This window comes from Ambystoma mexicanum, chromosome 3p, assembly GCF_040938575.1.
Source record: "Ambystoma mexicanum isolate Mex_15411 chromosome 3p, UKY_AmexF1_1, whole genome shotgun sequence".
NCBI lineage: Eukaryota > Metazoa > Chordata > Amphibia > Caudata > Ambystomatidae > Ambystoma > Ambystoma mexicanum.
This window is the reverse complement of record NC_090925.1, coordinates 947,011,000-947,023,879: the sequence shown is the minus strand read 5'-3', so window position 1 is coordinate 947,023,879 and position 12,880 is coordinate 947,011,000. Positions and strand designations below refer to the sequence as shown.

General features: G+C 48.5%; 1 protein-coding gene across 1 annotated transcript in view; it reads right to left on the bottom strand.

Annotated features, from left to right (window-relative positions):
* Positions 1-12,880, bottom strand: part of EDEM2 (ER degradation enhancing alpha-mannosidase like protein 2) — a 411,530-nt gene that overhangs the window by 140,620 nt on the left and 258,030 nt on the right. Inside the window, exon 7 of the mRNA XM_069652257.1 lies at positions 12,303-12,444. Coding sequence (XP_069508358.1) covers positions 12,303-12,444 — 142 coding nt within the window. The remainder of the gene's footprint in view (positions 1-12,302; positions 12,445-12,880) is intronic.

Below are 12,880 nucleotides of genomic sequence, written 5' to 3'. Positions count from 1 at the left end.
TAGGACCCCACTTACAGGGGACTCTACCAGTGGGCGAGCGGATCCAGCAACAAGACATAGGAAGCCCAGCTGCTCCAGGGTGGCACCGCAAGCACTAATCACTCAGGGGACTCACAGAAACCCTCGCACACCCCGGGAAACCACCAACAAGCACACAGGGGACCATAAGAAGCCCTCTCATATATCAAGAGCCATCCATAACATGTCAAGGGCAAAAAGTAAAAATTGTGCCTCCCAGCAGACCCCGCTCCCCGCAAAGCAAGGCGCAAATATCCTACAACTGTGGTCGTCGGACTCCACACCGCAAGCGAAGGGGAAGACGCAAGACAATCAACAAAGGGAAGAAATGGCACAGGCGAACCCAGTACAACCCCCATCCAGGGAAGACATGCAATCATGGTTCCAGGAACTCCAGGAAAAATTCATGTCCTCCGTACAGGAACAGTTCACGACGATGAAAAACGACATGAAACAAGAGATCCAAGACCTGAGGATCGATGTGGCGAAACTAGAGGAAAGAACCGATACACTGGAAAGAACGCTCCAGGGGATAGATGAGGAAACGCAGCAGACGAGTGAAACACAGGAACAATTGATGAGACTCACCCACAATCTTGAGATACAGTGCGAGGATTTGGAGAATCGCTCCAGACGCTCCAACATCCGCATCAAAAATTTGGCGGAAACAGTACAGGACAGAGATCTCATGTCGGCAGTTAAGGAAGTGTTCAGCAATATCGTAGATGCAGCAGAGCCAGACACAATCGGAGTCGACAGAGTCCACAAGGTCGGCCCAAAAAGATCGGGGGCACCAGGGGAGAGGCCAAGGGACGTCCTGGTGGCACTTACCTCCTACCCACAAAAAGAACAAATCCTGAGGAAAGCCAGAGATATGGACCACATAAGAATGAACGGTCAAGAAATACAACTGTACCAAGATCTGGCACTGACTACACTGCAGAAGAGAAGGGCGATGGCACCGCTAGTCAAGGCCCTTCAGGCGAAACAAATCCGATACAAGTGGACCTTTCCCTTCGGGCTGACATTTACATGGGAAGGGAAACAGCGGAGAGCAACCACATGGGAAGAAGGCCTCAGCATACTGGACCTACAGGGTGATACGGAGGACGGGGAACAAGCGGCACCCAGCGGAGAGCAAAGGAGAAGACCTAAAGGATGGGAAACGATCAAACACAACAGACCAGTCAAAGGAAGAGAAAGCCGTGGGAAGTAGACATGAAAAGAGGAAAGACACAGAGAGAACAGAGGGTGACAAGCTACATCGCACCAAACTCTGGTGAGGGAGCGAGAGGAAACACAGCAGCTGTACAAGAACTGAAGAAGGCGGCCCGGGAGGGACCTTCCGGCTTGGAATCTGGTAAGATAAGACAATTATGTGGGGTTTAGGAGCCCCCACACACTCAGCCCCCGAGAGGAAGGAGGGCAGGGAGCCTCGGGCGCAACGTCTGGGCATCAGTAGGAACCCTGGCCCTACTCGGGGGCAACAAGTTTGGTTCAGTTCTAGTTACCAGTTGGGATCGGGAACACAGACAGTGGGCAGCGGTGAAGGAAGGGTTGTCAAACACTCTGAACCTATACCTAACAAAATGGGGAAGATACGCATAGTGACCTATAACATAAGAGGGATGAATCATCCTACAAAAAGGGTGAAACTGGAGAAATTACTCAAAAGGGAAGGGGCGGACCTCCTTCTCCTACAAGAAACGCACATAAGAGCAAGAGACAAACAAAGGGCAAGGATAAGGGGATATACAATATGGGCCCAAGCTAATGCCACAGACAAGAGGGCGGGAGTCATCATAGCAATAAGGACCGGGAGGGACGCCGTACTGGAGAACTCCATCTCAGATAAGGAGGGGAGGTATGCGTTCGCAAATGCGCTGCTGGAGGGGCAGAGGATCACCCTAGCGTCAGTATATGCGCCCAATGTGGGACAGGACGGCTTTCTAAGAGACACCCTAGACAAATTAGAATCCTTTGCAAGAGGGGAAGTGATCCTGGGAGGAGATTTGAATATGGCGTGGGACCCACAAAGGGACAGAAGCACAGGAGGGGCATATAGCCAGGGGACTCCATCAAAACGACTAAAGCAGCAAATGGACCAAATGGCCCTGAGTGATGTATGGAGGGAACTCAGGGGGGACCAAAATGGGTACACTTACTTCTCACATGTTCACAACTCGATGTCACGAATCGACTACCTCTGGGCATCGGTGGGCCTCATGGGCAGAATCCAGGAGGTGGAAAAAGGGGATCACGCACCCTTGTGGCTCGATATGAAACTTCAGGGGAAATCTAAAGGTCTGTGGAGGTGGAGATTGCCGGAGGACATAATCCAGGACAAGGCCACGGGGGACATCATAAGGGGAATGATAGAAGAATACTTCACGGACAATGACACAGGGGAGGTTTCTATCTCCACAGTTTGGGAGGCGTTCAAAGCAGTGATCAGAGGGAAACTAATGGCATTGAAAATAGCGAAGGAGAAACAGAGGGCGATGTGGGAAAAAGAACTGGAAAGGTCAATTACTGAGATAAAAGGGAAAATACTGTCACAACCCTCCAGGGAACTCCAGAGGACTCTTAGACACACGCAGGGCCAGCTAGAAATGCTGCGCACAAAAGGAGCGGAAAGGAGCCTTTTATACCTAAGACAAAGGTACTACATTAAAGCGAATAGAGCAGATACGATGCTGGCGAGACAATTACGGGCCAAACAGAAAGACATAACAATCAAAAATATCACAAACATGAAAGGGGAACATTTTACACGCACACAAGACATAGGGGAAGTCTTCAGAGAATACTACCAAAAATTATATACCACAGACCAACCGAAGGCAGACGCACAAGACACATATCTAAATTCCCTCACATTCCAGCAAATTTCACCGGCAGACAAGCAGGCCCTAGAAGCCCCCATAAGGGAGGAAGAAGTTAGAAAAGCTATAAATGAACTACCGAAAAATAAAGCCCCAGGCCCGGATGGCTATACAGCCCCATTTTATAAAAAATATGCGAATCAATTGACCCCGGTTCTAACCAAGCTATTGAACTCCTTTAAAGAAAGTGGCAATGTGACCCCCACCATGAACGAAGCGAAGGTCCTGGTTTTCCACAAACAAGGGAAAGACCCATCCTGCCCGGCCTCATACAGACCAATTTCACTGATAAATATAGATGCCAAAATATACACCAAGATATTAGCAGCTAGGCTCTCCCCGCTTCTCCCAAAATTAATTCACCAAGATCAATCAGGTTTTATCCCAGGGAGACAAACACACGACAATCTCAGAAGGGTCATCCATCTGGTGGAAAAGATTGGTATAAAGAGAACCCCGGCAATTCTCCTGGCACTGGATGCAGAAAAAGCATTCGACCGGGTGGAATGGTCCATACTATTTAAGACACTCCAAAGAATGGGATTTGGGGAACATTTCATAGCCAGAATTAAAGCAAACTACAACGCCCCAACTTGCAGAGTGGCCATCAATGGGGAGGTATCAGAAAAGGTGTACATATCCCGGGGAACAAAACAAGGGTGTCCACTCTCTCCCCTATTATATGCTATATTCCTAGAACCCCTACTGATAAAAATTAGGGAAGTAGCGAATGTCAAGGGGATAGAGATGGCAGGCATGCAACACAAGATTACCGCCTATGCGGACGATATGCTGCTGGCATTAGAGGAGCCGGACCGATCGCTGGCCGCAGCAATGGGAGAGCTAGAAACCTTCGGGGCCATCTCGGGGTTAAAAATCAACAAAAACAAATCAGAAATTCTAATACTGGCAGGTGACGGGGATAGAATCAAGAGAGAAGCAAGGGCACACAACCTCAAAATAGCGGAGGAGGGTATCAAATACCTGGGAATCACTCTCACACACAAGGTAGACCAACTGTACAAGAAAAACTACCCGCAGCTACTCACAAACGCTCGAAGAGACATGGAAAGATGGAACCCATTGCTGATATCATGGTGGGGTAGAATTCAGGCGGTAAAAATGACCATTCTCCCAAAGCTCCTATACCACTTCCAAGCCCTGCCGGTGGGGATCCCCCGCTCCTTCTTCAAGACACTCCTGAGGGTAGTCTCAACTTTTGTGTGGAAGGGGAAAACTCCGAGGCTCTCTAGGCCGGTCCTAACATCGTCAACTAGGGAAGGAGGGATGGCACTGCCCCACTTTCAAAAATACTACCAAGCGGCCCAACTTAAGGTGCTCCGGGAATGGCTGGGAGAAGACCCACAACAGTTATGGGCAGCACAAGATAGGGCGGTGGCTAGAACCCCACTAGTGGAAATACTTTGGAAGCAGAAACAGCACAGAGATCCCAACATAGGGTTCAGCGTAATAATGAGCACGACCCTGGAGGCATGGGACACCCAAACAAGAAAGGGCGCAATGACCAACACATTAGGCCCATTCACACCCATATGGAGGAACCCGCAGTTTCCGCCAGGGCTGGAGCAGGGTGCATCAGACAGCTGGGAGGAGGAGGGGATAACGAAAATAGGGGAGATGTTCCACAACAATGAAATTATTCAATACGAAACATGCCTCACACTCCCAAAAAGAACCACACGGAATAGATACAGCTATGAACAACTCAAACACTGGCTAAAAACTCCCGAAATAGCGAGGGCGGCTACGCGAACCCTAACCCCATTTGAGAAATACATCACAACCAACTCAGGGGCAACGAAGTGGATATCGACTCTATACCACTTTATAAACAAACAAGGCGAAGAGATCAAATGGGCATATATGTGCAAATGGGATAAAACGTTGGGAAGGGAACTCATGAGAAAACAGTGGGAGGACATTTGGGCCCAAATCCCCAAACTGACAAGAGCGGTGCAGATGAGAGAAATGTGGATCAAAATAGTGACTCAGTGGCACTACACACCCGAGAGACTGCATACCATGTTCCCAGGAACATCTAATCTCTGCTGGAGGGAGTGCGGAGAAGTGGGGACGTGGAGACACATCTGGTGGGACTGCAAAGGAATAGTGCCGTTCTGGGAAGAGGTTAAGGGAGAAATGGGCAAGATATTTCCAAATGTGGGACAACTAGATGAAAGCGTATGGATGTGTGGCATGAGAGATGATACTACAAGAAGATACACGAAAGCACAACGGAGAAGCTTTATGGGCCTTCTCATCGCGGCTTGGACAACAATTGCCCAAAACTGGAAAAAGAAGGATACACCACTAATATTTATGTGGCTTCAAAAAGTATGGGCGCAGCTAGCAATGGAAAAAGTCACTCACATAATCCAAGGCACTAAGGACAGGTTCACCAAAGAATGGGGTGGGATCCAGGAACATCTGCAGTCAGACTTTATGGAACAATGGTGCCCACACAACATAAAGGTCACGGACATTTTCAACGCATAAAGAAAACCACGAAGCAGACCACGCGGTCCCGGGGCGGCAGGGGGGAGGGAGAGCTGGGGGGGTAATGTTGGTACAAAGTTCCCTTTTATTGTTATGTTTATGTCCAATGAAAATAATAAAGATATGTTTAAAAAAAAAAAAAGAACACCTCAAATCATGTCTAAGAGTGGGAGAAAAAGAGTCTCACTCTTAGCAGGAGAAAGAAATAAACCCCAAAAATCCAGCAAAGCTGCTGGGGGACTCACTAGGTTTGGGAAATTAGCCTTTACAGAGAATTCTCCCTAACAGTAGTTATCAAACAAATATGTATTTATTTTTTGCTATTAATTTCATAGGCTTTAATCCCTCTGGGGGTATTTAAATTGTGCGGCAGAAATGTCACAGAGGCCTATGCAATTCGGGTTTAAGAACCCTTTCTCAGGGCCTGTGAACATATATATTTTTGAACTGCCTTATGGCCAAATCTTATTGCATTGGTAATATATTTTCAACAATTAGCAAGCAGAACACCAGTTTCCACAGTAAAGCAATAGAATACCATTCATAGTATGCAGGAAAGGAAATCATCAAAATACGTACATGGGCAATTAGGCATGAATGAGAATCACATATAATACGTTACCAATTGCATGTCATGAAATTGTTAATTGAGTAGATCATCATCAATAGATTCATCAATTGAGGTAATTCAGGGAAAGAGAAAAAATACAAGAAATGAAAAGAATAATAAATGTGTGTTCAGGCATGAAGATATTGATCACTAATATAACTTGAAGACTCGTGATAGCAAAGGGGAGAGGGTCAGGATACTGACCTGCTATTCGCCTGAGTAATACTCAGTTAGAAGCCTCGTGGGACGGAGACAAAGATGTCTGTGTCTGGTAGCGCGATCGTAATTGCAATCCTGTAAAAATTATTTGTAAGGTATCATGTGTTGCTGTCGTAGTTGATCCGGAGAGACAGTGGCCATGTAGAGAAAAGTTTCTTACCTATGTGTTGCTCGAGCAGCTCTGAGAGGCGGCAGAACGTTGCAGACACTTGCGTGCGGTCTTCAGCTTGCAATGTTAAAATTAGTTGCCTAGGGAACAGAAATGCATACGTGGCTAAGAGCGTGCCGTGGTGTGTACGTGTAATATAGGGTGGCCATTTTATCATGGTGTGAATGACTAATGTAAGTCGTTCTAGAAGCGAAAAAAAGGAAATCGCTTGGTATGATAGTGAAGATATAGATATATGATGATCGTACAAATGATCATAATGAAAAAAAATAGGGCTACTGGTTGGCCACCAGGGGGCGCACGGATGAGGAGCACCTCCGTGTGAGCTCCAGACCCACGGGCCCCAAAAGTGACCTGAGCCCCCACTTTTGACCCCCCCCCACCAGTGCACAACAACGCCAGCCCAGGCAGCGCGACCCGGTCCCCCACCAGCTGAGTGAAATTCCGGTGAGAAACAGTGGACCGAGTCGGGAGAAAAGGCTGACGGCGAGTGCCTCCCCCGCCTGGCCACATATGCAGCAGTTGGAGCGTCGGTGGAGCCAGTACGAGCGCCAAGGTACCATCCCCCCCGCCGAGAGTGCAGGCCGCGCTACGGCTCCCCTGGGCAGTCTCCACCTTACTGCCTGCCTCAAAAATCCTGGTGGAGTTGGTGGGCGCCCTGTGGTGGCACCCGTGCACACGCCTCCCATCTGGCCGCTGCGCCTGCATCAGCTTCCAGGACCCCCGCCGTGTGAAACAGCGCTCCGGGGAGGGTAGGTGCCCCCCAGGAATACTTAGAAGTGCCGACGGCACACTGAGGGCCTCACCCCTTCTGAGGTGCCTCCAGCGGGGGTCCCGTGGCCTGTTGGCGTGACCCCGATCGCGCAGGAGGGACCTCTCCCGCTATCCACCCCCGGCCGAGGGCCGGAACGAAGTTGCAGGCACAGGCGGCGCGCGAGCCGGCGTAGCCCCCATCCTGAGCCCGCCATTGTCTGAGACAAAACTCGCAGCATGAGCCCTCTTGGGGGGGGGGGCACCTGCACGCTAATCTTTCCTTACACCCTCACCTCGGCAGGCCCGGGGGCCCACACGAACAGAACGCTGCTGGCCTGAAGGGAGAGGCTTCAGTCCCTGGATGAGAGCACCCCCCTGTTGCAGCCCTGACACCTCTCAGTGACTCCTGCAAGGGCTGAAATAAATACACCCCCAACTGAAGCTACACAATACGCCCTGCACCACACTTCCCTTCCACTTGTAAGGGTGTAGTGAGTAACGGGGTGAGACGGTCCCACGAGACTCTCCCAGTGGGAGGACCGCTTTCCCCCACCATCTTCGCAAGAGAGCCACCCCCCGGAGAGCGACAAGCGCAGAGCCAACCAATTCTCCCCAGCTTCTAGGTGAGGTGCTCTCCCCCCCCCTCACCCCGAGACCCCCCCATGCCTGGTCCAGTTTTCCTCCACTTGACCCAACACTATAACCTGCGACCCAGCACCCAATGCAAGTGACTGTGGATCCGCTCCCGGAAGCCCCCTTGGACGCAATATTAGAAACCCTGTTTTATAAGGCATGGGGCTAGTCCCTGAACCGAAGGCAACGCAGAGGGTTGGGCCCCCATCACAGGGGCATGTGCCCTCCTCAGCATAATTGCCAGTCAGTTGCCCCCCCCCCCCAAGAGCTACGCATGTGGGCCAACAACGAAATGAAACAGAATACCCATGGGTCTCACCCTGAGCCTTCGCAAGAGTCTAACACCCCCGCAACGGAGCCCGCCCCATGCAACTCCACTAGGGCCTACAAACGGGCCCGCAATAACACTGGAATACCCCCGACATCGCATTGGACCCGAGGACTGAAGCCAACGCAAACGGAGGGTAGGGCCCCTGGACCCAGGGCGTGTGCCTCCTCCCACCATTACGCCGCTGATCTCCGGGACACCCTGGACAACATCCCACAACACACTCCAAGATTGGTATATCACATCAGTGCAGAGGGTAGGGCCCCCACTCCCGGGGCGTGTGCCTCCTCGCACTCAAGCATCATATGAGCACCAAAAGCAAGTTGGCCAGATACGCCTACACACCGCCGCATTGTGACCCGGATATAAACTGCAAATTGTCAGTCGAAGCCTCGGAGACGGGGCAGCAGCCACCAAGGGAGACGTAGCCGCTCTCCAGAGTGAAATCCGAAACATGAGGGCTAATCTTAGCGGTAAAATTGACAAGATGACCCAGAGAGTATATAACAGAGGAGAGACTAGAGGGCGTCGAGAACAATCAAGCCTCGATAGATCCACTGGAAGCCCAATTGGACCTCAGAATGCGCAACATAGAGAAAAGGGAGGAGGACATCCGTCTGAAGATAGACGATTTAGAAAAGAGAGAAAGACGAAATAACCTGAGATTTTTCGGAATTCCGGAACGGGAAGGCGAAACAGAAGAAGACCTCAAACAAACGATACATGATATCATTAGAATCCTAGCCGCAGATGAGAACATCGACGAACCCACCATAGAAAGAATACATAGAGCCGGTGGCCCTTCCGGTGGCCTGAGATCTGCCCTGGCCAGATTTCATAGATACCAAGACAGAACAAGGATACTTGCGGAGGCCAGGTCAGGTGGCGCCCTCACCCTCGGGGGAGCCCAAATAACCATCTTTCAGGACTTATCCTCGCTCACCCTGGCCTTGCAACATCTCTGTCGCCCCCTAACGAGATGGCTCAATGATCAAGGCACGAGATATAGGTGGGCATACCCCTTCTCCCTCACGTTTGAGCACAGAAGCAGGAAGATAATACTCTGCTCCGAAGACGAAATTCGTGAGTGCTTGGGACCACCCCAAAAGAAGGTTCACAAGAAGAACCAGCACAAGATAGAGCGAGATGGGGGCCCCAGGGCCCGAGAAGGAAAAAAGTCAAGGGATCCAGAAAGTACAGACGACCCAATGATACGCCCGACAGTAACAAATGATACTGTACACACAGGTTCCTCATCTTGGCGATGTCCACCTAGATATCATTGTTCGGAAATTCACTGGCACGTTGGAGTCCGGCACATCGCAGCTGCCAGGTCCGGCTAACAACAAACTTGCCATCTGAACTACAGGGACGACCAGCTGGTGGACGATGAACCCGGAAACTGCATGTACCATTACATTTGCTATTTGACAATAACAGTTGTTGTTGCTTGTTTAGATGTTATTTAAGTTGATTTTCAAAGAATTGGGGGTCGGGGCTCAAAATGTTAAGAAGATAATACTTGTGGTCGGGGTCGTGCGGTTACAACCCTCACTGGTGGTCCGACAGTAGACCGGCTGTACGCACCTGGTCCAACTCGGACGCCATCAATTCGGGACTCAGACCCTAATGAGGAAAACGATGGGCGAAAAGCTAGAACTGAGGACAACGGGTATTATGCTTAATACCTTGAAGGGCAGGGGCGCTCGAAATTCCAAAGCCTCAGTTGGCTGGAGACAGTTATCAGACCAAGCAACCAGGGTCCACAACAAACTACCTGCTAATGTCGTATTTGGCTGAAGGATTGACATAGCACCTAAGGTTAGAATGGTCAGAAAACATCTTTCAGAACATATATAAAGAGACGATAAGGTCGGGGTCTACAAAAATATTAATCCAAATGTATTTTTTAACACATAGTAAAAATGGACACAAGAAGTGATGCCCATACACATAAAAACAAATCAAGTAGCATCACAATCACAAAAAAAACAACATATAAACTGGTATTTTTTACCATCCAAAATGGTTGTCCTATACACACAAAGTGGTGTTAGTAGTTAATGGGTGACTTATTGCACATTTCTTTACACAAAACACTTCCCCCAGGCCTCCCACCACTTAGTTCTACATACAGTTAAAATGTGTGTAAAGTCCTGTCCCTAAATCTTACTTTCCTTACTTTGGTCTGTGGACCTGGTCAACAATTCATTGCTAGTGACTGGGATTGACTGAATTTGCTTACCAGAACTGTACCTACATTTTGGACTCAATCATAACCACTGGCATAGTCAATTTCTTGTAAACCTACCAGTGAAGTGCAACTTTGCAACTTGTCACTTTTGGGCACAAGGACCCAAACCGTTTTAGGGTTGGACTTTATAAGAGCTAGAGAAGCTGTTCCAAGTGACTTTACTAGTTCTAATGCAGAGTACTTACCTGTGTTGCACTTGTTATTGAATAAAACGCTTTCCTGTATATTCTAAAGGTGAATGTATATCTTTTTTATAGTATTAATGTGGCAATATTTGACTAGAAGTTTTTACTTGCTTAGTGTGCATTTTAAAGGCCCAATAAATAATTGTATATTTTTGTTTTTACATGTCTAAGTGTGCTGTTTTGTGTGGACACAAACGAGCCATAAACCACTGCTGCAACCCTCCGGGAAGTAAGTCGTGTCGCTCTACTACCTACCTTGATTTGGTTTGGCTAAAACATCCAGTGTCTCCCCGTTCACCATAACAGGGTGGCCTCCCAAAATCCAACCCCCCAAGTTGATTTTGGATATCCAACTTAACTACAAAACCGTTAATGGAAGTTGTGGTAGTAAGCTAGGGAGACACCCACACAACAAATTGTAAGTTGCAGAGCGGAATTCTCATATTGCTAGATCTTTATCTTCTGGTGTTTTTACAGCGGGATGAGATGGATTATCTTTTAACGGTATACTCTAGAATTTTGCTTTGCAGTGAACATGCAACATGTGTGGTCCAAATGTGTTAAATGTGTTGGTGTTAAACACGGGGCGTCTTGTGAGTAACTGAGCATTGTGCTGAACGCACCACAAGTTTGCGGGTACTCTGGGCGAGTCTCCAATCATTGGAGGCTAGAATTCACCTTAACTGTGGTAGGGATCTCGGATGATTGAGCCTGGTGGGTAGTCAGCCATCTAACTGTGTCCACGATTTGCAACACACCATGCTCTCCACCACGGGCAAAGCAAAAGGGTTACTAAAAACGGAATCATCCAAAAACAAGCACCTCCTATCCATTCACCTCCTTTCAGGGATGCAAGGAAGCATACTGGGTGCCAATTCGGAGTCTGTGAAGGCACCTGTTCTGTGTCTCATGCATGTGACAGCACATCCACATTTCCAGTTTTAGAACTCTTGCCTCCCTTGATCATTAACAGAGGCCTCAGAGTGACATTGGGGAATGTTAGGGGTGTTAAATCTAACATGATAATTAGAGATTAGTCTCTCCCCTGCACATGGAGCTTCAGAGAATGATCCCCATCTTCATCTGGCCCATACCACCTCCCACACACTCCCGGCCCTCACCTTTTATCCTTTGGCCCAGCATCCTTTTCATCCAAAACTCATTACATTTTTATATGCCTTAATTGTGTTCTTATCCAACCCCTCCTTAGCTCTCAATTCTTATCCTTTGCGCCTACTCATCCTTTTTCTGCGTACACACGGTCCCTACTTCATCTCATTACACGCACCTTTTCATGCCTTCCCCACCCACCCATCCACAAATATCAGTCTTTCAAATGTAACCCTTTGTTCAGGTATTTTCTTTTTCTGCCTGATCCATGGTGTGGGCCTAGCTGTCCCCCTCTTTCTCTGTCCGTCATCCCATTTTGCATGCCTAACCTTGCATAATACTCCCACCAGCAATGGGTGCTGGGCCTCCCTACTCATCTTCTCCCCACCCCCCAGCTCTAGACCTTGTCTTTTATTTCACCATTAACTTGCACGGAGGTAAGACACCCATTTGCATTCAGTGTTTTATAATTTTCGAGCTGCATGGTTATTGGTGTGTGCATTGCATGAACCTATGCAAATTGTTCAACTATGGAATGTTGGCAGAGCCTCTACGTGGCTCACAGAACTCTATCCAGATAAAAGGCATCTCTGTCTCACACAAGTGCAGCAAATCGCTTACCGAGAAATATGGACATCAGCTCCTCATCTTCTAGTAGTATGGCCCCTTTCACCAGGTACTCAAAGTAGGAATCTACGCCAGCCCCTATCCCGGCATCTTGTGCGACCCACTTGGATGTCAGAACATCAATGTGGTTCCCCACCTAGAGTGGAAATGGAATAAAGTCAAGTTCACCACATATAGAAGAGAAGATTCCTAGTTTGACTTTCTTTCATATTTCAAGATGGGATGTTATATGTTGGTAATGTAATCATTAGGAAGACAACAAATCAGCAACACAATCTTGCTTAAAAGAAGGAAACGCAAATTGTACTTTGGCCCCAAAACTATCATTAGAATAGCTCAGTAATAACACTTGCTCAAATTGTTAGCAAAAATGTCATTTTTACCAAGGCAAAGACTAAGACCTCATACACTCTGGCAATGGAAATGGAGATCGAGGAGGCAAGGCAACCGGTCAATCACTGCGACTCTAAAATGCAGAATGCACTTTCTACCCCGCTGTAGGCATTTCAGAAATGCTGACTCCCATTACTGCGCCCAAGTGGAGCAGGGGTCGCAGCGGTGTCCCACGCTCT